This window comes from Leucoraja erinacea, chromosome 20 (assembly GCF_028641065.1).
Source record: "Leucoraja erinacea ecotype New England chromosome 20, Leri_hhj_1, whole genome shotgun sequence".
NCBI lineage: Eukaryota > Metazoa > Chordata > Chondrichthyes > Rajiformes > Rajidae > Leucoraja > Leucoraja erinaceus.
The window spans coordinates 34,395,398-34,422,079 of record NC_073396.1 but is presented as its reverse complement, the minus strand read 5'-3'; the positions used below and the strand labels follow the sequence as shown (position 1 = coordinate 34,422,079).

At 43.6% G+C, this 26,682-nt stretch overlaps 1 protein-coding gene across 1 annotated transcript in view; it reads right to left on the bottom strand.

Annotated features, from left to right (window-relative positions):
- The window catches only part of cpped1 (calcineurin-like phosphoesterase domain containing 1), a 303,516-nt gene that overhangs the window by 233,777 nt on the left and 43,057 nt on the right, over nucleotides 1-26,682 (bottom strand). The window contains exon 2 of the mRNA XM_055651848.1: nucleotides 19,063-19,281. Coding sequence (XP_055507823.1) covers nucleotides 19,063-19,281 — 219 coding nt within the window. The remainder of the gene's footprint in view (nucleotides 1-19,062; nucleotides 19,282-26,682) is intronic.

The following is a 26,682-nucleotide window of genomic DNA, read 5'->3' as shown; positions in this document are numbered from 1 at the left end:
CCCCTATTCCTTCTCTCCAGTGATGCTATCTGACCCGCTGAGTTTCTCCAGCTTTTTGTGTCTATCTGATATTTTAAGCATGCGGCCAGCTGACTGTGGTTGGGTGTCACCAGAGAATACAAGGGTGGAATTGAATGTACTGGGGCCCCATCTAATGCTGTGTAACAAAGAGCACCACTGTACCAGGCGTGCACAACAATGGCCATTGCTGGCCCCACTTGGAATTGCATGATTGATGATGAACTGCAACTCACACTGACAAAATAAAAGTATCTGCAAATGATTCAGAAATGCTCGCTAACAATTTTCATTTTATGCTGTGCATGTTTTCCATCATGCGGTGTTGGAATACGAGATGCAGCGCATTGCAATTTCTAAGCCTTGATATCCAAACTAAAAGGTACTCAAGCAGTGGAGTACTTATTAACAACCTGCCCTTGAGGTCTCTTCAGCGACTATGAAATGGGTACGTTTAAAATAAAATATTTAAATATGCTCAGCTTTATCAAGCAAAATAAACATAAGCAAATCCTACAGGCGAGCGACATAGATTTAATGTGATGGAACATTTCTCATGGTCTGCAATAGCTTGAAAGTGGAGGTCAACAGTCTGTTTTGCAGCCAATCCAGCAGTGGAGATGGTTTGCATAATGATTCATTCACTCAGCTTCTGATCAGTCAGTTGTAAGCTTATGCTTCGTTGCATGGGTTTGAAAAGAAAACACTGATTTCACGCATTCTTAGCTTCAGAGCTACGATATTACACTGGCCATTGTCCTCAAAATTATTCCGCCAAAATAAACATGTACTTCCCGTGTTATTTGTGCAGCTTTCTGTTAATATAAACCAACACACGGGTATGCCCCCAACACTTTGATCCCGTTATTACAACGCCCACAGTTTTGAAATCTAGTTTGTAATCTGTTCAGGTGTAACAAGTGCCTGTAATGGTCTCAATGTGCAGTGGCAAGCTACTGAACTAATGACGATGCACGAGTTAAAATTCCACATGGTACCGATGGAACTTAAATAGAGGAACTTAAAGAAATCGAGAATCAAAAGCTAATATCAATAACGATGACCACGGATGTCCTTTACCACCTTTACTTGGTCTGCCTCTCTTGAAATGATGAAAAAAATGAAATGATTCAATTTATTGTCATTGTCAGTGTACAGTACAGAGACAACGAAATGCATTTTTAGCATCTCCCTTGAAAGGGAGACACAGGGCGTCGCGGTGTGCCCGCGCCTGCCGCCGTAACATTCCATTACAGGCAAAGGTGGGTGAAGTGTCTTGCCCAAGGACACAACGACAGTATGCACTCCAAGCGGGATTTGAACCGGCTACCTTCCGGTCGCCAGCCGAACTCTTAGAGCCAGGATTTTTGCCATAAATGCCATGTGCCTTTTCATGCCTTTTTTGATGATTTCACCAGAATGCCTTTTATCACGATCGAGTCCCTAAATCAGACCTTTTTTGCCGTTTTGCTAAAAGGTCATGCTATTTTCTCTTTGTACCGTGATTACAATGACGTTTTCTATGTTAACACATGAATATTCATGTTATTACTAACGTGTTAACATAGTATAACTTAAAAGACAACTTCCACCACCAGGGCGAAACCCGGGGCGCCACCATCGGTCATTCATTCGTTCGTGCCGCTGCCCGCTGGTTCAGTTTTCTCCAAGATCTATTTAAGAAAGAATTGCAGATGCTGGAAAAATCAAAGATACACAAAAAATGCTGGAGAAACTCAGCGGGTGAGGCTCAGTGGAGAGAAGGAATAGGCGATGTTTCGGGTGTGACACTTGTTCAGACGGATGTTGGGGGGGGAGGGAAAAAAAAAGGAAGAGGTGGAGATAGTAGGACTAGAAGGAGAGCTGGGAAGGGGAGGGGGAGGAGGGAGAAGGCAAGGGCTATCTAAAATTATAGGTCAATGTTGATACCGCTGGGGTGTAGGCTACCCAAGCAAAATACCCAAGCTTGTCTCAATAGACAATGGACAATAGGTGCAGGAGTAGGCCATTCGGCCCTTCGAGCTAGCACCGCCATTCAATGTGATCATGGCTGGTCATTCCCAATCAGTACTGCCTTCTCCCCATATCCCCTGACTCCACTATTTTTAAGAGCCCTACCTAGCTCTCTCTTAAAAGCATCCAGAAAACCTGCCTCCACCGCCCTCTGAGGCAGAGAATTCCACAGACTCGCCACTCTCTGTGAGAAAAAGTGTTTCCTCGTCTCCGTTCTAAATGGCCTACTCCTTATTCTTAAACTGTGGCCCCTGGTTCTGGACTCCCCCAACATCGAGAACATGTTTCCTGCCTCTAGCATGTCCAAGCCCTTAACAATCTTAGATGTTTCAATGAGATTCCCTCTCATCCTTCTAAACTCCAGAGTGTACAAGCCCAGCTGCTCCATTCTCTCAGTATACGACAGTCCCGCCATCCCGGGAATTAACCTTGTAAACCTATGCTGCACTCCCTCAATAGCAAGAATGTCCTTCCTCAAATTAGGGGACCAAAACTGCACACAATACTCCAGGTCTGGTCTCACTTCTGTACAACTGCAGAAGGATCTCTTTGCTCCTATATTTGATTCCTCTTGTTATAAAGACCAACATGCCATTCACTTTCTTCACTGCCTGCTGTACCTGCATGCTTACTTTCATAGACTGATGTACAAGGACCCCAAGATCCCGTTGTACTTCCCCTTTTCCCAACTTGACGCCATTTAGATAGTAATCTGCCTTCCTGTTTTTGCTACCAAAGTGGATAACCTCACATTTATCCACATTAAACTTCATCTGCCATGCATCTGCCCACTCCCCCAACCTGTCCAAGTCACCCTGTATTCTCATAGCATCCTCCTCAGAGTTCACACTGCCACCCAGCTTTGTGTCAATGTGCAAATTTGCTAATGTTACTTTGAATCCCTTCATCCAAATCATTGATGTATATTGTAAATTGCTGCGGTCCCAGCACTGAGCCTTGCGGTACCCCATTAGTCACTGCCTGCCATTCTGAAAGGGACCCGTTAATCCCTACTCTTACATCTCCTCACTACATTTACTGCTGGCTCCAATCGCAAATCTGAATTGTCCAGTGATTTGTGCTGGAATTCCACTATGGAAATTTAATAAACAAATCTCTCAGCATTTTTTTAGAGAAATACAGAGGCACATATACCAACTGAGTCATCATTATGGAAAAATTATGTTGACAGCAACTTCAACATTGTTGTGCAGAAAATTAGAGATGAAGATGCATGCAACAAAATATGGATCTCAATAGACGAGACAACCGATGCTGTGGAGAGATATGTTGCCAATGTGGGCATCAGTACACTGGAGGCAGGTCAACCATCAAAGGAGTATTTGTTGACCTGAAGTATTGGAGAAGCCAAACAGCTCAACTATTGCTCAGTTGTTTACATCTTCACTTGCTGTACTTTGGCCAGAAGGTGTAAAACACGTGAATGTTCTTCTGTTTGTGACTTAAAGTTTTACTCCCCAAAATGTTGCATTTGACATGCTTAGCTCAGGGACTTCATAGAATTGCCAAGCACATACGTAGCTTGTTTCCAAATGTCGATCGCCTAGTTTCCAATGTCAAGAAAATCTTCCTCAAAGTATAGTCATGTGTGCAGTTGTTCAAGTGAATGGCATCTGAGATTCCGCTACCTCCTCAGCCCGTTTTGACTAGGTGGGGTACATGGCTCTCTGCTGTACTCTACTATGCTGCAAATTTTGAAAAGATAAAATAAATTGTCAACTATTTTGAAAAAGAATCTGCTGCAGTCAGGATCGTCAGTGAAATTTTGCAGAAAAAGTCTCTCCAGCACGATCTTGTGTATATTGCTTCCCATTTTGCAAACTTCCGACAAGCTATCACTTCCTTTGAGAAACGTGGCGAAACATTAGTGAATAACTTGCAGGATTTCAACAAAGTAACTGACGATATTTGTAAAGTTCTTGGCGATGTAGGTAAAGATATACAATTAAAATGTGAGAGAGTGATTTTAGCTAACAAAGTTCTTGAAGAAATACAAAACATAGCTAAAGTTCTCAAAGGTAGTTGTAATGCACAGGATATTGACATGAATATAGAGTCTGTAGCAAGTTTCGGGTATGCACCAGTGACCTCAGCTGGGGTAGAAAGAAGTTTTTCACAACCGAAGCATACTCTGTCTGACAGATGGTAGTTTAACACCAGATCATTTGAAAAAAATGCTAGTAATTATGTGCGACTATGCAACTTTAGTAATTTAATGTTGTATACCTTTATATTATTATTTTTGGCCATATTTTAGTTGTGGAAATGCCTTTTTATGTCAATAAATGCCCTTTCCGTGCCTTTTTTGTAATTTTATTATGCCTTTTTACCTGCCTATTTCAGAGATTTTTAGTGCCTAAACATCCTGGCTCTACTAATAACTCTTGACTCACCAATGAAGTTAACTATTAACTGCCCTCTGATACCGCCATGCAAGCCTCTTGCTTCAGGCACTGTGGAATGGGTAATAGGCTGTAACACCCACAAAAATAGATAAGTAAATATAAAAAAATAAGATTCTAATTTATTTTCCTTTCCCCACTTCCAATTATTACATTTTAAGAAACATTACCACTACCTGTACATATATACACCCTCTCAGAAGAAATTAAAATGGTGGCTATCACCTCCATAAATATGATGTTCCCTAAATCCTTCAGCTTCAGGCAATTTTCCTTTTGGGAGAGAGCCTTGATAGTAACCTGCAGCTCATTGTAGAGGTTATTCCTTTACATTAATAAGTAATAAAATTAAGCCAGCGGCAAAGTTATTTGCCTGTTCTCAGCTTTCATGCATATTGTTGTCCCCCCTAAACCTCAGTCTGAATGAGGGTCTCGACCCAAAACGTCGCCTATTCCTTTTCTCCAGAGATGCTATCTGACCCGCTGATATAATCCAGCTTTTTGTGTCTATCTTTTTTATACCAATGCCTGAAAAGAAGATGAGATTTCTTACTCAGAAACTGTATTCCACTGTAACACATTAAGCTCACTTACAATAACATTTTTTAGTTTAAATGGTTTCTGGATCAGTAGAACATTCAGGGTACATTTTCATTTCTTAATAAACTTTGTAATAACTTTGAAAATTGCTTTACCAAAGATAATACAGACGTAGGAATTCCACCCCCCCCCCCCCTCTAACCCCCAGCAGAATATATATAGCATCAATGTCATTATGACTAAACGTATTTTTGTCTAGTATAGGCATCATATTGACCTTAATTGTTGGGCATATTATTTCCATTTAAGTTTGTCTTCCTGTTTGTAATGCTGTGAAGCCACTGTTAGCAGCAGATGTTGTATCAGTTCATAGTTCACTACCCATCGATGCATTCTGCTCTGCTGCACATGAATTGACAAAATGTAACCTCTGCAGAGTAAACTTGACATCATCTATGTACTGCAGTGCAATGAAATCATTAGCTGCAAACAACTTCCATCTTCATTCAATTAGCAAATGAAGTTGAGATAAAAAAGCTGGACTGGGAATAGCCTGATCTTCTCTGGGTAGACCACAGAATCTCAATGCATTCACATACTAACTAGAAAAAAGTCCTTCAAATGAGATCTACACACAAGCAGCATTCTTGAAAGTTGCTCAGAATATAAAAATTCAACTTATTTCCCTGTGATGAAAGAAATTGAAATTAGAGTGCCGCTCCCCATCATTTTAGAAAACTTCCACATCTCTTCTACAGACGCAGGAGAAGGTAAGCATCAGTAGATAAGAGGCAATCACTCTACCCTTCCCTCGAGAATCACTCCATCTAGCATATTGTGCCAGTCTCTCCACAGACAGCATATTTGATGCTCCTTTCAACATGCCATCTTTGTCTTTTCCCAGCTTCAAGTACACCATCTGATATTTTTTCGACATTTGTCACCTCAATTTTGCATTGAAACCATCCCACTGTTCAATCCAATCCAATCCAATCCAATCCAACTTCATTTGTTAAGCACTTTAAAACAGCCAATGTTGACCAAAGTGCTGTACAGAAGAATAAACAAGACATCATAAACAGACACCATAACAGCTCACATGAGGCGCATAAATTACATATGAAATACAACAATAATCGGGAAAAAATCTAGACATAAAAAATTCATGAGTAAAAATAAGTCTATAGCCACCTCTATGGCAATAATGTCCTTCCTCAGATTTGGAATAAAAAGCTAACATACAATCAAAAAATCTCCCCCTTTCCCAATAACCATTTAGATAATAGTCTGCTTTCCTGTTTTTGCCCTTAAATCAAGTAAAACTTTGCCCAAGTCCAAGTCACCCTGCAGTCGACATCTTACCCCCAGCTTAGGGTATCAAAGGCCACGTAGAAGAGATGGGTTTTTAGAAGTGATTTAAAAACAGACAGAGAAGAGGCCTGTTTTATGTGGAGAGGCAGATCGTTCCATAATTTGGGTGCCGACACATCAAAGGCACGGTCCCCTCTGAGCTTCAGTTTAGTTTTAGGCCCACTCAGGAGCAGCTGATTATCTGACCTGAGAGAGCGGGCGGGTGTATAAGGGTGTAGAAGCTCAGATAGGTAGGGCGGGGCAAGACCATTCAGGGGTTTAAAAGCAAATAAAATAATTTTAATCCAGTCAGTTAATTCATCCCCTTCTCGTAACCGCTCAAATCCTTACCTCTTCATTAATAGAGAACAGTGCAGCACTGCAATAGGCTTTACAGTCCATGATGTCTGCTCTGAACATAATGCCAAATCAAACTAATCTCTTCAGCCTGCACATGATCAATATCCCTGCATTCCCTACATATTCATGTGTCTATCTAAAAGCCGCTTAAATGCCACTATCGTATCTGCCTCCACCACCTCCATTTGTCCTGCAAATCTACATTGAAATTTCCATCCATCTACCCTTAAAGCTATTCCACCCTGGGAAGAAGGTTCTGACTCTCTACCCTATCATTGCGTAAGAAGGAACTACAGATGCTGGTTTAAACCGAAGATGGACACCAAAAGCTGGAGTAACTCAGCAGGACAGGTAGCATCTCTGGAGAGGAGGAATGGGTGACGCTGAGTGAAGATGTAGCCGATCAAGGTGCCCCTTCTGAACTTGTCCCATTTGTCTGAAAAAGGGTTTCGACCCGAAACGTCACCCATTCCATCTCTCCACAGATGCTGCCTGTCCCGCTGAGTTATTCCAGAATTTTGTGTCTATCCTCCAGAGATGCTGCCTGTCCCACTACATTACTCCAGAACGTTGTGTGTATCTTCGGTTTAAACGAGCATCTGCAGTTTCATCCAACACTTTCCGATCCAGAGACAAACAAAAAGCTGGAGTAACTCAGCGGATGATGGATATCCATATACCTGTCCATGTCTCTCAAATATCTCCTCTTGCAGCTCGTTCCATTTACCCAATGCCTTTCAAGTGAAAAAGTTGCCCTTCAGTTTCCTATTGAATTTTTTCCCCTCTCACCTTAAACGTATGTCCTCAGGTTCTTGATTCCTCCACGCTAGATAAAAGATTCTGTGTAGTCATCCTATCAATTCCTCTCATTATTTTATACGGCTGCAAAAGATCACCACTTAGCCTCCTGCACTCCAAGCAACAAAATCCAACCTCTCCCTATAATTCAGGCCCTTAGGTCCTGGCAACATCCTGGTCAACAGGTTAGTAGTTAGGATCAAGAGCAGCCAGTGAATTGAGACCTGCCCCCCCCCCCCCCCACCCTCACATCAGTCTGAAGAAGGGTTTCGGCCGAAACTTTGCCTATTTCCTTCGCTCCATAGATGCTGCCTCACCTGACTTTCTCCAGCACTTTTGTCTACCAGAGATATGACAACAGTTTTGGACCAAGATAGAGGCAGGCTGTATTGGAGGGAGCTCAAGCAGAGAGACAGCACGACTTGACAACAAATCAATGGCATTTGACAAACGGTCGATCCAGTGATGGCAGAATGGTTATGTCGGTAAAGTAGCAACACAGGGCATACAGCTGGTAATCCATACACAGAAGCTCAAATTTCATCATGGAAGCTGTGGGAGTTAAGATTCAATAAAGACGTATATTAAAAGGACAATATATTAGAAAAAACGATATATATAAAAATGACCTTTAATAATGAGAACTGTGAGATTTCACCATTGTGTATATTACTGCCCAACAAGAGAGCCATTGGTCATTGAAATTAGCCATTCCAAGCACAGCTCCAGAAAGTGAACTACTCTCAACTTTCCCAAAATGTCCGAGCAAGCTATTCGTCATATTCGTCAACTGCCATGTTAAAAGCAGGAATTATGTAAAACCATACAGACCACCCAGCATTATTCTTGGTGTCAAAAATCTGGCAGAGTAGTTGCTCCCTGTACAGCCAAGCTTGTCTATTCTTCCTCTAAAACCATCTGGGGACTTCTGTCTATATTGGAAGAAGTGTTCTACACAATAGTCAAGCAACAGCCTCACAGAGACCTGCAGAGACGAGCTCAATGTCCCAACATGTGGTGGCAGTACAGTGGTATATGGACAGCAGAGAGTAGCCCTGCATTGTTGTTGCTTCTTTCACTTCAACAGAACTTGAAATATCCATTACCGATGAGGGGAAAGGAACATCGGCCAAGTGGGATGTTTTTAAAAGTGTAGCGAAGAAAGCTCAGGATTTGTACGTCGGCGTTATAGAAACATAGAAAATAGGTGCAGGAGGAGGCCATTCGGCCCTTCGAGCCAGCCCCACCATTCATTGTGATCATGGCTGATCTTCCCCTATCAATAACCCGTGCCTACCTTCTCCCCATATCCCTTGACTCCACTAGCCCCTAAAGCTCTATCTAACTCTCTCTTAAATCCATCCAGTGACTTGGCCTCCACTGCCCTCTGTGGCAGGGAATTCCATAAATATAGTGAAGGGCAAAGCAGGCAAATGTAAGGAAGCTGACGAGGGAAATTGAGACGTTAGTCAAAAACAAGATGGAAACATGGGACAGGTATATGCAGCTGGGATCAAGTGCATCCCTGGAGGAGTTTCGGGAACTAAGGAGTAAACTGAAAAATGAGATAATTTTTTTTTTTTTTTTTTTTTTTCAATTTGGTCTGTTCTATTAATTTAATCAAACTCTGTAAAGCACTTTGGTTCAAATACTGGTTTTGTTGAAAAGTGCTATATAAATAAAGATTATTATTATTATTATTATTATTATTATAATAATGGCAAAAAGGGGCCAGGAGATGGGCAACATAAAGGACAATCCAAAAATATTTTATAAATACTGGTGCATAAGGGGGAAAAGGGTAACTAGAGAGAGGGTGGGACCTCTCTGGAATCAAAGCGGTTACCTCTGTGCGGAGCCACAGGAGATGGGCAAGGTCCCAAATTAATATTTCTCCTCTGTATTTAACAAGTAGAAAGACAGTAGGACGGAGGAAATTGGAGCAGTCACTGGAAGTGTCTTGAGAGCAGTCAGGGTTACCGTCGAAGAAGTACTGAAGGTGCTGTCGTGTTTGAAGGTAGACAAATCTTGAGGGCCTGATCGGATATATTCAAGGACATTGCGGGAAGCCAGAGAGGAAATTGCGGGAGTCCTGGTTGAAATTTACGAGTCGTCCTTAAATCCAGGAGAGGTGCCGGAAGACTGGAGGGTGGCAAATGTTGTGTCTGAGAGCTGGGGCCTGGCCTCAGAGTTCAGCGCGCCAGACTACCGCGGCACCTCCCTTGTCGGCAGGTTTGATCACCCAGTCTGGGTTGTTGCAGAGTGAGTCGATGGCTGTACGTTCAGGGGGGGAGAGGTTAGAATAAGACAGGGGAGTGGAGAAGTTGGGCGGTTGATGTCCCGCCAGCAGTTTAAAATAAAAAGGTCTAAAGCAGGTAGATGGCCATGAGGGGGGGGTCCAAGAGGAGGGGGTCCGTTGGAGACGGGAGAAGGGGTCATCACTAGGGGGGGCAAGCGCTCCTTCCCATGGAAGAACGCTTTGATGCGGAGGCGACGGAAGAAGAGCTCCACATCGTGGCGGACACGGAACTCATTGAGGTGGGGACAGAGGGGAACAGAGGTGAGGACTCTGCTGAGGTCAGACCGATCTGTATCAGAGAGGGGGAGGTCAGGGGTTATGGCGAACACACAGCAAGGATGGGGGTTGGGGCCGGAGTAGGGCAGGTGAGTGGACGGAGGCCGAGGAAATGTCTGGTAGGGGGGTGGTGGGTGGTTAGGGAGGAGGGGGTATGAGGACTATATTGTGGGTGGGGAGGAGCTGGGGTCACGTGGTACAAAGGGGAAGGGGAAGACCCAGTGGAACAACCACTGATGTATTCTGAGGGACAGGTTGTACAGGCATTAGGATGGGCAAAGGCTGATTAGGGACAGTCAGCGTGGTTTTGTACGTGGAAGGTCGTGTCTCACAAATCTGATTGATTTTTTTTGAAGACGTGACCAAAAAGGTTGTTGAGGGCAAAGCTGTAAATGTTGTGTACATGGATTTCAGTAAGGTGGTCGACAAGCTTCTGCATGGTACCTTCCGGAAGGGTAGATCGCATGGAATCCAAGGAGAGGTAGCTGAATGAATAGCAGATTGGCTCCATGGAAGGAAGGAGAGGGCAATGGTGGAAGGTTGCTTCTCGGACTGGATGCCTGTGACTAGTGGTGTGCCTCAGGGTTCGGTGCTGGGCCCGTTACTGTTTGTCATCTACATCAATGATTTGGATGAGAACATACAGGGCAAGATTAGCGAGTTTGCTGATGATACAAAAGTGAGTGGTTTTGCAGATAGTGAAGATGGTTGTGAAAGATTGCAGCAGGATCTGGATCGATTGGCCAGGTGGGCGGAGGAATGGTTGATGGAATTTAATACAGCGAAGTGTGAGGTGTTGCATTTTGGGACGTCTAACAAAGGCAGGAACTACACAGTAAATGGTAGGTCTCTGGGTAGTGTTGTGGAGCAAAGGGATTTAGGAGTACGGGTGCATGGCTCCTTGAAGGTCGAGTCACAGGTAGATAAGGTGGTCAAAAGGCTTTTGACACTTTGGCCTTCATCAGTCAGAGTATTGAGTATAGAAGTTGGGAGGTCATGTTACAGTTGTGTAAAACGTTGGTGAGACCGCATTTAGAATATTGTGTTCAGTTCTGGGCACCATGTTATAGGAAAGATATTGTCAAGCTTGAAAGGGTTCAGAAAGGTTTTACAAGGATGTTGCCAGGACTAGAGGGTGTGAGTTATAGGGAGAGGTTGAGTAGGCTGGGTCTCTATTCCATGGAGCACAGGAGGATAAGGGGTGATCTTATAGAGGTATACAAAATCATGAGAGGAATAGATCAGGTAGATGCACAGAGTCTTTCGCCCAGAGTAGGGGAATTGAGGACCAGAGGACATAGGTTCAAGGTGAAGAGGAAAAGATTTAGCAGGAATCCAAAAGGGTAATATTTTCACACAAAGGGTGGTGGGTGTATGGAAAAAGCTGCCAGAGGAGGTAGTTGAGGCTGGGACTATCCCATCGTTTAAAAAACAATTAGAAAGGTACATGGATAGGACAGGTTTGAAGGGATATGGACCAAGCGCAGGCAGGTGGGACTAATGTAGCTGAGACATTGTTGGCCGGTGTGGACGAGCTGAGTCAAAGGGCCTGTTTCCACACTGTATCACTCTATGCAGCCAAATCTCACCCTACTCTCATTTTTCCATGATCCATGTCTAACTTTTCCCTTCCCACCTGAACTTGTTAGAGATGGACAGTAACTCCGCGGGACAGTCTGCATCACTGGAGAGAAGGAATGGCTGACATTTCGGGTCACCCTTTCCTTCTCTCCAGAGATGCTGCCTGTCCCGCTGAGTTACTCCAGCATTTTGTGTCTATCTATCTTCAGAGTAAACCAGCATCTGCAGTTCCCTTCCTACACTTATTGTCAGAGGATGGGTTGGTCAATATCCACTACAAGCCCAGTGATTACCATAGCTACTGCCATTGTACCTCCACCAACCTTGCTTCTCTCTGTCCTTCTGTTTCACCACCATCCTCCACATTCAATGTATTCTGTAAAGTTCACACCTTCAACCAGCAGAAATATCTTCCCCTACCTTTCTGATTTTTAAAGAAGCCATTCCCTCTGTAACCCTTATTCACTCTTCCATCACTGTTCGTTTTAGCAGACCTGACAGCTGAATTTTAGCTCTAACTTTCCCATCACCCTTGAACCAAAAACAGTTCTTGCAAGCAAAGCAAAAATTCATTCGCATCTCTTCCAATTTTGTGATTCACATTCAGCGTTCAGAATGTGGTTTCTCGTCTGATGGTAAAACCAAATAAAGATTGCAGACCACTTTGCAGAACTTCTCCATTTAGTCAGCAAGGGCAATCCTGAGCTTCCTGAAGGGTCTGACACACTTAGGCGACTGCCAGCGACTGTCATAGTCGTAGCAGGTCGCCGATAAACCGGTGACTGAACCCCTCTACAACGATGTCTATGACAAGCTGCAACAACCTACCACCTAGTCGACATCAAACTACCGACAACTGGTGACCCATTAGGACATCCACCTGCGCCCACACCTACGACAACCTCCGACCACACAGGCGACAACCTACGACAACCGAAGTCAACCTACGTCCACCTGCGACAAGCTACGACCCTATCGGCGACAACTGAAGACAATTCAGTCGCCAGTACCTGTCGCCGGTTGACATACGTAGTCGCCGATGGAATTCACCAGTCAACACCGGTGACAACCTACATCACCTGGCGACAACCTACAACAGCACCTACGTCAGGAGAAGTCAAGCTACCCTCATTGGCGTGGACCCATGGTTGCCGAAAATTATTAAACATGTTGAAAATCCAGCGGCGACCAGAAAGACACTACGACTCTTTGGGCGACTGAGGAGATTACTCACGGCCATACAGGTGACACCCCGCCGACCATCTGGCAACAGCCTAGTCGCCTGAAAAATAGCCTAAATGGGACGCTTGATGCTCGTAGCCACCGAAAAATTCAAATATCTGGGAATTGAAATTACTAGAAACTACCATGATATGTTTAAAGCCAATTATAATCCCTTACTTAAGAAACTAAATAATTTGATTAAATTCTGGGAAACACTTCCGATGTCCCTAATAGGCAGAATAAACGCTATAAAAATGATCTTCTTACCACAAATCCTATACCTATTTCAATCAATACCTATATATCTCCCAAAAAAGTTTTTCAAAAAATTGGACTCAGACATTACAAATTTTATATGGGATTATAAATCCCATAGAATACAAAGAGCACAGCTTAATAAACAAAAAGAGTTGGGGGGTCTAGCGCTCCCTAATTTTATGTATTATAATTGGGCAGTAAATATTAAAAATATGATTCACCTGCTGGACAACTCTGCCCAGCAGGTGGACTGGATTGTAATGGAAAGAGGGAACTGCTCTCCGTGTAATATAGGAGCGACTCTCCTCTCACCAATATATTTGAATAACAAAAATTATAATAAAAATCCAATTATACATAGCACAATTAGAACATGGAAACAAATAAAACAGAATCTAAAATTAAGAAACCTATCTCTTTCAATACCAATAATCCATCGTTTAAACCATCAATTATAGACAAATCTTTTATACAATGGTAGTCCCCTTTCTGCGGAGTTTAATGTTATAATAGAGCGATTGTTTCTACTTTCTTTTTCATTCTTTTCTAGGGTCTATTTTCTTTCTTTACTTCCTTCTCTAACTTCTTTTCTAAGGGGCTTTCTTTTCTCAACACTCTCTTGCACCTTCACGACTCTTGCGCACTTTCCTTACTTCCTTTACTTCTATCTTTTTCTTAAAGCTCAAAAAATGAAGCGGTACAAAAAATGTATTAAGACATATGTGTTGTGTATTATTGTAACTTACCGTACTTCTAGAAACCAGACCAAAAAGACGCTACGACTCTTTGGGTGACTGAGGAGACTACTCACGACCATACAGGCGACACCCCGCCGACCATCTGGCAACAGCCTAGTCGCCTGAAAAATAGCCTAAATGGGACCCTTGATGCTCGTAACCATGTCCCTAAAGCAGCTTCTCATTTCCCATCTGGGAATGTTGCAACCCATTTTCCTTTAAATACATGACCTTTGGTTTAAGTTGATCCTTTTTATCTTCTTTGTCCCTAACCTGTTTATTTTATAAAAAGGAATCATCTTACTAACTGCTCCTATCACAAATATTCCGTCAGTGTTCATCTCTCCTTCCACTCTCTGCAACTCACCACCACTGTCCCCTCACTCTCCACACCTGGACGAACAGTGCTCACCTGAAATATCAATCCTGTTTATCTTGGCACAAATGCTACTTCACCGGCTGGGTGCTTCCAACATTTTGAAGTTCCAGCAATTGCAGATTTCTTGCTTCAAGGCCGATTACCACCCAGGATTGTCTGCAGTGATTCAGCTGTGCTCAGTGAAAGGAGAAAAAGCACATCAAATATTCTCGATGCAGCTTTGTTAAATTACCCCTTGGTGTACACTAGTGGAAAAAATCAGGAGAATGCCTCTAATGGATTTGCTCCCTTGAGGCGAGATGGGTCATAGTCTGCTCCTGTGTCTGTATAATCACATTCATTTCTTTGACCACTTTATCTGGATTACAGGCTCTACAAATTGCACCTCACTAACTCGCCTGGGTCACCCTAACTCTCAAACCTTACCATCAAAAAGGACAAGGTACAAAAGTACAACACCATCTGCTGGTTTCCCCACATCTTATGCCTTCCTGACTTGGAAACGTATCACTGTTCCTTCACCGTTGTCAAGCCGTGGAGCGTTCTACACAACTGCACTGTGGTTTGTCCTTCGCCAGAAATGACTTGGCAGCTAAAGGGGGGAGTTTGGTGGTGAGTTTGGAAGTGATGATAGTGTTGAGTGCCGAGCTCTAGTTAATGAAGGCAGCCAATGTATGTGTTCCTGTTGTCCAGATTGTTGAGAGCCGAGTGGAGAGCCAGCCAGCCAGCCAGACATCTGCTGGTGACCTGTTATGCCGATTGACAAAATGAAGTGGATCCAAAAGATTTATGAGGCAAGGATTGATTTACAGCGCAACCAATGTCTCAAAACAATCAATTGTGGTGAATATAAATGCTAACAGATGGCAGGTCACCATGTTCTTCTTGGACACCAGTATGATTGATACCTATCAACACAAAGCCATGCTGTACAATTGTAATTATATACTCATGTCAGCTGTCTATTGACACAAAATGCTGGAGTAACTCAGCAGGACAGGCAGCATCTCTGGAGGGAAGCAATCTCTTCAGAGTTAAGGGCCTGTCCCACTTTCACGACCTAATTCACGACCTTTGCCGAGTTTGCCCTCGACTCATACTCGCAGTATGGTTTGTCACAAGGTCGTAGGAGGTCGTAGAGAGGTCATAGCAGGCCATGATGCTAGTCATAGGTACTCGTGGCATCAAGTAGGTCGGGACGTTTTTCTAGCGTGATGAAAAATGTCCACAAATAAAAAAGGTCATGAATTAGGTTGTGAAAGTGGGACAGGACCTTTACTCCAGCATTTTGTGTCCATCTTTGGTGTAAACCAGCATCTACACATTTTGTCAGTTGTCTATTGTATTTGGGGTCATCATGAATGCTTACAAACACTGCACACATCAAGGATTAAAACAATTCCAGGAATGATGAAATACAGTTGCACTGTGAGGTTTGCTTCTGTTCATCGAATGGAATGACTTGCCGGCTAGATCTTTTAAGCCGCCCAATTGATCACCCGTCATGTCTAAACAGCCCCACAGTCAATACAGTTGAATGCAACAAATTCAATGTTTACACACACACACACACACTACCACAACCAGAGAGCAGTGCTGAACTACTATCTATCTATTTGATGTCCCACAGACTATCCTTGACCAGACTTTGTTGGCTTTACCTTGCACTAAACGTTATTCCCTAATCATGTATCTATACACTGTAAATGGATTGATTGTAATCAAGTGTTGTCTTTCTTCTGACCGGTTAACACGCAACAGAAAGCTTTTCACTGCACCTCGATACACGTGACAATAAACCAAACTGAACTGAACACACATACACACACGCACACACTCACACAGTTTTTACAGTCAACTGTGTTAGCAACTGAGAATCAGGAGAAATCGCAGTGTGGACTCAGGTCATGAGAACACTGCTCCCCACAGCTGTTCCCTGTATAACACTGTAGAGACAGAGTGATACAGTGTGGAAACAGGCCCTCCGGCCCAGCCTGCCCACATCGGCCAACAATGTCCCAGCTACATGAGTCCCACCTGCCTGCGCTTGGTCCATATCCCTCCAAACCTGTCCTATCCATATACCTGTCTCACTGTTTCTTAAACGTTGGGATAGTCCCAGCCTCAACTACCTCCTCTGGCAGCTTGTTCCATACACCCACCACCCTTTGTGTGAAAAAGTTACCCTTTAGATTCCTATTAAATCTTTTCCCCTTCACCTTGAACCTATGTCCTCTGGTCCTCGATTCCCCTACAAGAGATTCTGTGCATGTAAACATGCATACTAGCAAAATGATAAAATTGTTTATCATTACCAGTGTATAATACAAGAGCTTTCACAAATACTTTGTTACATCATTTATAGACAAGAGTTACATCACGAGAGGTTCTGTTCCCACCATTTCTTGAGGAAAGCGAATCGAGTACATGAATGCAGACGCACAGAACTTCAGATACTGGGGTGTACCTCACTCTAGGTATTGAGAAGATTAACATCTTCTGTCATTTGCACCATAGTGCCTCACTCACAACCTCCAAGATGGATTAATCAGCAGGCAGCGTCCCAAGCCGAGGTAATATTAACCACAAGCACCATATTTTACATGTCATATAGAAAGTGACAGAATAGGTTGAGAGATAATAGGCCAGCTCTCTAAAGTACCAAGAGACTGGTAATTTAGTTTTTCTTCTGACAGTAATGGCTGCAATGCAGCAGCAGCAAAATAAATTCAAATGGTGCAAGCCTTTCCGGCTGAATCTTTGTGAAAGACACACAGCTCACAATGCCACTTCACAAGCTTTTTTTCCCCACAAAATAATAATTATTTAACCTGTCAGCGACAGCTGGTTGAAAACAAAACATTGACAGAGATGACAGGCAGATTAGGTGGGAGTAGAGACCTTGGAATTGATTGATTTTATTGACGCAGGATATGAGCAGATGATAAGGCCAATTACTTCTTGTCAATTGGCAACATAAGTGAAAACAAAAGGCTATATGATCCCTCGAGTCTCCTCTTTAATCAGATCATGGCTGCTCCTGCGCCTCAATGTAACTTCTCCTTGGCCTCACCTATCCCTTTTCCCCTCATTTTGTTCAGAATCCTCTGCTCCTCTGAACATTGCTCCTCTTCCTTACTTTTCCCCACTATTGAACAACCATTTAACATCCACGATTGGTGATTTCTTGCAAAATTCTCTCTCTCTTGTTAAACCTTAGGCACACGGAACATGCTGGGATGGTTTTGATGATGAACTTACATTAGATATGGCACAGCAGTAGAGTTGCTGCCTGACAGCACCAGAGACCCGAGTACAATCCTGACTGCAGGTGCTGTCTGTACAGAGATTGTACGTTTAGTTTAGTTTAGAGATACAGCGCGGAAACAGGCCCTTCGGCCCATCGGGTCCGCTCCAACCAGCGATCCTGGCACATTAACACTATCCTACACTCACTAGGGACAATTTTTACATTTATACCAAGCCGCTTAACCTACAAACCTGTACGTCTTTGGAGTGTGGGAGGAAACTGAAGATCTCGGAGAAAACCCAGGCAGGTCACTGGGAGAGACAGACAGCACCCGTAGTTGGGATCGAACCAGGGTCTCCGGTACTACAGTTGCTGTAAGGCAGCAACTCTACCACTGCGCCACTGTGACGTTCTCCATGTGATTTGCATGGGTTTTCTCCATGAGCTCCAGTTTCCTTCCACACTCCAAAAGCCAGACAGGTTTGTAGGCTAATTGGCTTTGGTGAAATTGTAAATTGGCCCTAGTGTGTGTCGGATAGTGTTCGTGTGTGGGGATCACCGCTAGGCACGGACTCGGTGGGCCAAAGGGGGTTTTCACGCTGTACCTCTAAACTAAACTAAATCAACTGTAGTCTAATTTTAATCTACAAGTTTATTATTTCCTATATTCAGTAATTGTTAGGGTGACCTCAATCTAAATCAACATCAAGAGAAACCTGCAGTGCAGAAGTTGTTCAGTCCAGAAAAATACATGACCATTTATATTGCCTACTCTTTTAAAAAAAGAACTAGTGTTCCAATCTTTATTAAGGGATATTTATTTCAAATCAATCCTGCTCAGTGAAAGGCAGAAACCTGTAAGAAGTTGATGTGCGTCAGTAACTTTAACTAATCTGCCCTTTACCTGGGCAAGGAGCAATAGCTAAGCACAGTAAGGTGGAGGAGAGCGGTGGGTGCAAGACCACTGTGTGGAAGAACAACCTAAAACCCAGAATTGTCGCAATGTGGTAGAACTTTGAAGATGAACTGCAGCACAGCAATTGGGCTCGTTCACCGTAACAAACTCAAGACATCCCCAGATCTGTTTTGTCCCCAAACACTGTATTTCTGTCAAGCATATCGTTCATCCACCCATATTGTTCCTTCCCCAGTTGTAGAATGATTGTTCACAAATTATAGGAGTAGAATTAGGCCATTCGGCCCATCGAGTCTACTCCCACATTCAATCATGGCAGATCTCTGCCACTTCATCCCATTGTCCTGCCTTCTCCCCATAACCCTTGACAGCCGTTCTCGGAGAAGTTTATAACATTGAATTCGGAAACTTTTAAGAGGAGATATCTCTTTCCACCACCACATAATGGCAACACCAGATACTCTCCCCTGCCACCATTCCAAATAAATTTTCCCTCAGAAACTGTCTGGCTCATTCTTTCCCACCTGCCATCCAGGGACAAACACTCCTGGTACAAATTGAGAATAATGATGTACTAATTAATGACAACTAAGCATCACTCCATCGCGATAGCTCCGTGTGTTTTGTCGATCGCGATTACCTGGCATTCCATGAACCAGATCTCCACAGAGTACAAAGAACCGGGGTTTCACAGTCAGGTTGTTGATGGCCTGCACTGTTTGTCCTGTGAGCTGGACCTCTTCCTGCCATTCATCACCCCCACTGTCACAGTCTCCGGACCTCCAAGCCTTCATGAGGCCAAGCTGAGGATCGGCTCCTTGAATGAAATAGAAAGGTCCATTCCAATTGCTCTCGGTCTCTGGGGAAAGAGATAATAACACATCAGGTATTTGGATTTGACCTCGCGTGCAAGCTGAACATATACAGAATGAGCGGTTTCCTCCTCGGCTACCGTTATACCGGTTACTGCGCTGTGACTGAGGTGGAAACACGTAAAGAAAGGTAGACATTTAATGTAAGCACAAGAGAGAAATTAAGACCAGTCTACCATTACACTCAATAAATGAAGAGCACAGATTAAACAGCTGTTGGTAACATAATCTTTTAAAACAGACACGCCTTTCGTAAAACATTGAAAGTCACATTAAAAATGGTTGTGCTCAAAATTCAGTGCAGTTTTGTGCCCAGTCACTTAGAACATAGAAACAGATAAAATAGGTGCAGGAGTGGGCCATTCGGCACTTCAAGCCAGCACCGCCATTCAATATGATCATGGCTGATCATCCAAAATCAGTACCCTGTTCCTATTTTCTCCCTTGATTCCGCCAACTCTAAGAGCAAGATCTAACTCTCTCTTGAATTAATCCAGTTAATTGGCCTCCACTGCCTTCTGTGGCAGAGAATTCCACAGATTCACAACTCTCTGGGTGAAAAAGTGTTTCCTCATCTCAGTCCTAAATGGCCTAACCCTTATTCTTAAAATGTGATCCCTGGTTCTGGACTCCCCCAACATCGGGAACATTTTTCCTGCATCTAGCCTGTCCAATCTCTTAAGAATTTTATATGTTTCTACTATACGATCCCATCTCATCTTCTAAATTCCGGTGTGTAAGCCCAGTCGATCCATTCTTTCATCATATGGCAATCCCGCCATCCCGGGAATTAACCTGGTGAACCTACACTGCACTCCCTCAATCTCAAAAATGTCCTTCCTCAAATTAGGACACCAAAACCGCCTCACCAGGGCCCTGTACAACTGCAGTAGGACCTCCTTGCTCCTATACTCAAATCCTCTCGCTATGAAGGCCAACATGCCATTTGCTTTCTTCACTACCTGCTGTACCTGCATGCTTACTTTCTGTGACTGATGTACAAGGACACCCAGGTCTAGTTGCACCTCACCTTTTCCTAATCTGGCAACATTCAGATAATAATCTGCCTTCCTGTTCTTGCCACCAAAGTGGATAACCTCACATTTATCCACATTATACTGCATCTGCCATGCATCTGCCTACTCAACCAACCTGTCCAAGTCACCCAATCCAACCTGTCCAAGTCACCCTGCAGCCTCACAGCATCCTCCCTGCAGCTCACTCTGCCACCCAGCTTTGTGTCATCTGCAAACTTGGAGATGTTTTATTTATTATTATTGTTACTTATCATTAGTTCTATCATGCATGACACCCGTGGTGTCCTGTGAGAGAGGCTTTTACATGCACCGTGTGAACATATAGGGAGGACTTTCTTCATTTGCACCATTATTGTGCATTTAGTAAAGGAAGTTGTGGAAGAATTTGGAACTGGGTGACATGAAAGAAAAATATTTGGGAGTGAGAGGGCTTCTGGTGGAATGACAGATGTTGGGAGCTGGGGTGAGGAGTCTGGGAAGGGTGTCAGTGGGAGACAGCGTTGAGTAGAGGTTAGACGAACAATCGAGAATACAAGAAAATAAACTGCCAGAAGAAATTAGCTGGTCAAACAACTTCTGGTGAGGCAAAAAGGGATGCGTCAATATTTCATGTTCAGAATCTTCATCACAACCTGGAGCTCAATGCTCTTAAGACAGTGGAATTGATTGTAGACTGTAGGAGAGATCCCCCTCCCCTCACCCCACTCACCAACAACAACACCACAGTCACATCTGTGGAGTCTTTTAAGTTGCTGGGAACCATCATCTCCGAGGACTTTAAGTGGGGGGCTACCATCGACTCCACAATCAAAAAGGCACAACAGAGGATGTACTTCCTACGGCAGCTGAGGAAGCACAATCTGCCACAGGCAATGATGGTCCAATTCTACACGGCCATCGTAGAGTCTGTTCTCACCTTCTCCATCATGGTCTGGTTTGGCTCAGCCACTAAGCACGACACCTGGAGGCTGCAGCGAATTGTCCGATCAGCTGAGAAGGTTATTGGCTGCAGCCTTCCCTCCATTGACGAACTGTACACTGCAAGGGCCAGGAAGCGAGCGGGCAAGATCATCTCTGACCCCTCTCACCCTGGCCACAAACTCCTTGAATCACTTCCCTCTGGAAGGCGACTCCGGACTGTCAAAGCTGCCACAACCAGACTTAAAAACAGTTTTTATCCACCATTAGTTGCTATACTCAACAGCCAAACATCTGTATCCTCACTTTGATCTGGTATTTTGTTGGCTCACATGCTTGATCAATGGTGTTTTATCATTAATGTTTTATTATTATTAATATTTAGTGTTTTCTGAGTCATTCGTAACTGTCACTGTATGTCATGTAGTTACTTGTGGGCGGAGCACCAAGGCAAATTCCTTGTATGTGAATACTTGGCCAATAAACTTACTTACTTACTTAACGACTGCAGGCTGGAAAGGGGGTGGAGGGAGAGAGGAAAAATAGGTAGCATATACTTTAATGTCAAGAGGTGGTAGATGATGTGTGGAACTAGAGAAATGAAATGATGGCCAGATGGAGCCAGGAGGTTGATGGAAAAGGTGAACAAATTGGGAGAGAACCTGGGTGGGCTGGTGAGAGTGGCAACAAAACACAGCTGGTTACCTGAAATTGAAAAATTCAATGTTCAATATTCAGAACTGCTGCCCAACATCCCTTTATAGGGATTTTGCCACCAAAGTCTCAATATTCACAATGCTTCACACACTAATGCTGGCATCTATTTCATTACTGTCGGGCCGAAGAGAGCCATTAAAGGCCAAAGTATGGAGCCAAATGCCACGATATCAAAGATATCAAAAGAAAGGTATCAAAGAAAGAAAATACCATTTGGAGTGGATCGTAGTGGTCTAACATTGATGTGTCTGTCATGTACTTCCATGGTGCACAAACACAAGCTACACTGTATATTGATTACATCAAATGATTCTCATCGTCTTCAGGTTTCTGTATTATTTGCGTACTGAGACACAAATCAAATAATGCTTCCTCTGCAGTTAAGAGTGTATAGGGTCTGTCCCACCTAGGCGACTTTTTCGACGACAGCCGGAAAATAGGCTGTTGCCACATGGTGGCGGGGTGGCACGGCGTGACGCCTGTATTGTCGTGAGCTGTTGCCTCAAGTGCCGTGGCCTTTTTCTTGTCGCCGCTTGGTTTTGAAATATTCGAAACCTCTCGGCGACAGTTAGCTTGACGTTGCGTGACTTCTCCTGGAGGTGCTGGCATAAGTTGGCGTACGCTGTCGCCAGGTTGATGCCATCTGACGTTGGCTGTCGCCGGGTGCTGACTTTGGTGAATACAAGTGGCGGCAGCCTACGTAATGCTACGTCCACCAACGGCAGTATCGGCGTCACGAGAAGTCACGTTGCGTCATTTGGAAAAAAAGTGCACCGCTCCGCCTGTCTGCAGTTGACGTCATCAGGGTCGTAGCTTGTCGCGGACTGACGTAGGTTGACTTTGGTTGTCGTAGGCTGTCGTCTACATCATCGTAGGCTGTCGTGGGTGTAGTTGTAGGTTGACATCGCCTGTTGCGAAGAATTGGCACGCCGGTTGATGTAGCTTGTCGTAGCTTGACGTCGACTAGGTGGCAGCCTGTCGTAGACATTGTGGTCGGGGGCCAGTTTCTCGGCCTCACGCCACGACAGTGGCTGTTGCCGCTAAAGTCGCCTAAGTGGGACAGGCCTTTCACAGGTAGAAATGTAATTTGGATTGCACGAATGTTTCATTGTTACTTCCCTCAGTTGAAGTCAAAGACAAAATAGTAACTTAAGACACCCAGGTAGTTTAAACTAGGAACAAATAACTTCTCCATCAATAAAAGCACCAATGATGTATCTGAACTGTAATATCCCAAAGCCTCACCAGCTCATATTTCCTCTATATGTAAATATTTAAAACAAAAATGTAAACACAAATGTAGTTCAAGGTTACAATTATGAGCACACTGTGCAGTACACCTGCATCAATTAATTATAAAAATCTAGTCAGTACAAACTCGTTGTTTACAAGACCTATGCTGTTAGATGTCAGGTGACTTTTTTTTTTTTAATCTCAATTTGGGCTGCATTCAAATCCACCGAGCTTCACCTGCAGCACTACAAAGAATCTACAGTTCAGCGAGACTGACATAACACTCTATACCTGTCAGTTCAAAGGGCCCTGTAGCTGTGACAATACATTGCGACACGTCTGGATATCTCCTTCTCAGACCCAGGAAGAATTGAGAAGGGACACAAGGGAGTGAGTTTTATCCCAAATCAGGGTCAGACAGAGAGAAAGTTGAAGGGGGGAAATATTGGAGGAAGAGAAAACACATGTATTAATAATTCAAAACTAGAAACAATGAAATTTTACATCAGTGATAAATAAAGTTCAGTGCAAGATCAGTTGCTTAGCTTCTGTGACCTAATTTTCTTAGATTTTATGTTTGGCAAGACTCATGGTGTTAAATAGCTATGCTTGCTTCTAATGACAACTTAATGTTCTGTAGGAAGATTAATGGGCGAATATAGAAAGTTCACAGCTAAAGGGGCCTAGGTGTGGGATAGTCACAGCACAGCAGCTCAGCATAACACACAGCAACCTTGGGATATTTAAACAAAACCACAGATCTATCCTTGCCTAAGGCAGCAGCATTCATTGTAAAATAGTGGTAGCACATTAATCTCGCTGTTGCTCTCAGAATAAAGACAATGCCAATTCCCAACCTGACCTAACTGGCTTCAAATCTCACTCACAATCTGAAATCTTAACCTGAAAGAAATACAGAAAATGCTGGAAATACTCAACAGGCCTAGCAGCGTCTGGGGAAAGAGAAACAGTTGTTGCTTCAATGCCCTTCTTGACCAATCTGGCCCATGGTCTGCCTTGTTCCGCCCACATATATGGCCTATTCCCTATCCTGACCAAATTCAGTCCTGATTCACCAAATACACAATTCCCATTTGCATCTTGATGCGTAAATGATATGTTTCTCAGCTGTAACTGTTTTTCTGCAGGAGAACTTAAATACCCATTGTCTGCACAATGTATTCAGAGGTGGGCAGTCCCACAACAGATTGATGGGTGTGCTTGGTTGGCGTCCATTGTTGTAAGCTGCAGCTTGGTTGGCATCCATTGGTGTAAGCTGCAGTTTGGTTGGAGTCCATTGGTGTAAGCTGCAGCTTGGTTGGCGTCCATTGGTGTAAGCTGCAGCTTGGTTGGCGTCCATTGGTGTAAGCTACTGCTTGGTTGCTACAGGTGTAAGCTGCAGCTTGGTTGGCGTCCATTAGTGTAAGCTGCACCTGCATGTATTTGTTTTCACTGTGCAAGTAACGACTTAGTCAGCAGGTGAATGTTTACTGAAGGCGGTGGCACTCAAGTTTTGTACAGGTACTATACTTTCAATTTGCAAAGGAATGCTGCCATGCTCGTTTTGGATATCAAATAATTTTACAAGAATTCTCCTGTTCATCGATCCAGCAGGATTGATCTGAAAAAAGTAGATTTTTCTATTTTTCTCCTTTCATTAAATTCCTTGAAAATGTCTCCTTTTATCTTGATAAAGTCTGCCAGATTTGCGTGGACACAATGTTTAAATAGGCCACCTGCCAGCTAAACTGGCATCCAAAGGATTTGACAACTCTTCATCAAGAGAGCATAAAGAACATGGCGCCCAGCCGATGATGTAGCTCGATCCTCATGCTGGTCACAATGAAATTTACTCATGGAAGTCCACAGTACCATTAGTTGTCATATAATTCACTCAACTGTGCAGTTGGAAGGGCCCCGCTGTCATTAATTCTACGAGTGGCAACTGCTGCCATGTTCTCTCCAGAGCTTCACAGCTACATTTGCTTTGCTCACTCAGTTGGCGTCCCATTGTAGCATTTGACATCCGACACCTTAACTAAGATTGAACTACGAACATTTGGCACATTGATTTAAAAATGAACCTATTAAATTTTGGATTTTCAAATCATTAAAAATGGAAGGCAAGTTGACTTAAGTATTTTTAAGTTTTTCTTCCTTATTTCTCATCACCACACACAAAAGGTCTATGGTTTTCAGAACAGGGCCAGAATGTGTGCAACGCCTTCTACAACATGTGATGGGGCTGCACACGTTTTGTATGTTGCCCCATGCAGCAAATAATTCCTGTGCATCAAGCCCAATCGATGAGAGAACAGATCTTGCTCTATGTTGGATTTCATCCATTCTATTAGGCTAAATTAGGACATCTTTGCTTGAAGTAATTAATGACATAGGTTTGTGTAGGAAGGAACTGTAGATGCTGGTTTAAACCTGGATTTAAACATTGATTTCTCCAATTTAAAAGCGGCAGGACCCAACTTGCACATTAACAGATGGTAGCTGCTTCTCAACTTCACAGCTACAATGTCAACTCATGATGCCCAATGGCAAATGATTCAGCGCACTAGTGAACCTGGGAAGAGCCATTGGCAAACTCTGCTGGACTCTGTTGGAAGGCACTAGATGCTGGTTTAAGATAGACACAAAAAGCTGGAGTAACTCGGCGGATTAGACAGCACCCCGCTGGAGAAAAGGAAGGGTGACGTTTTGGGTCGAGCCCCTTCTTCAGACTGAGTCAGGGGAAAGGGAAACAAGAGAATTCTCTCTGCCACCCGGTGGGGCTGCCTTGCTGAAGAGGGAAAATGGTGGTATGTGTTTGGATAGGAGATGGCGGGATGTGAAGAAACTCAATGGACATGACTCCATTGCCCCATGCGATGGGGCAGCCTCAATTCAACCATGCCACAGTAATCTTAGGTCACAGTACTATGCACTAAACCGCACAAGTGCCGGGATCTTTCAGAGCCGAATTTGTGCAAAGTAACAGAAGATGGAGAATGATGAGAACTTGATGCATTTAAAATAAATGTGAGCAGGAGCTTTTTAAATCATGCACAGTTCTTGTTTTGTCCTACCTTCACAGGGTAAACTTGAAGGCTTCGAGTCACATGTCCTGTTGTTAAGTTGAAAGAAACACTTAACATTATGTACACAGACGATGAGGAACAGGTGACACCCAAGCACAACAGGAAGTGCCCAATGTCCGTGGAAATAAGTGCAACCAATTCAAAACACGCAAAAAGCACTTTTCAAATGGTTGAATTGTCATCCGATTTCTTGGTTTGTTAGTGCACAAAGGGCCTTTCATGCACACTGTGAGGGCAGTGGAAAATCTTGAGTAGATTTCCAACCATGAGTTCATAGAGGAGTGATTCAGGGTAGCGAGGTTGTCATGAGATTGTTTAGAGAGTACATAACATTGATGTTTTTTGAGAGTCTCCAGCACAGATGGTTATATTAGACTGTCCCTATGTATCCTCA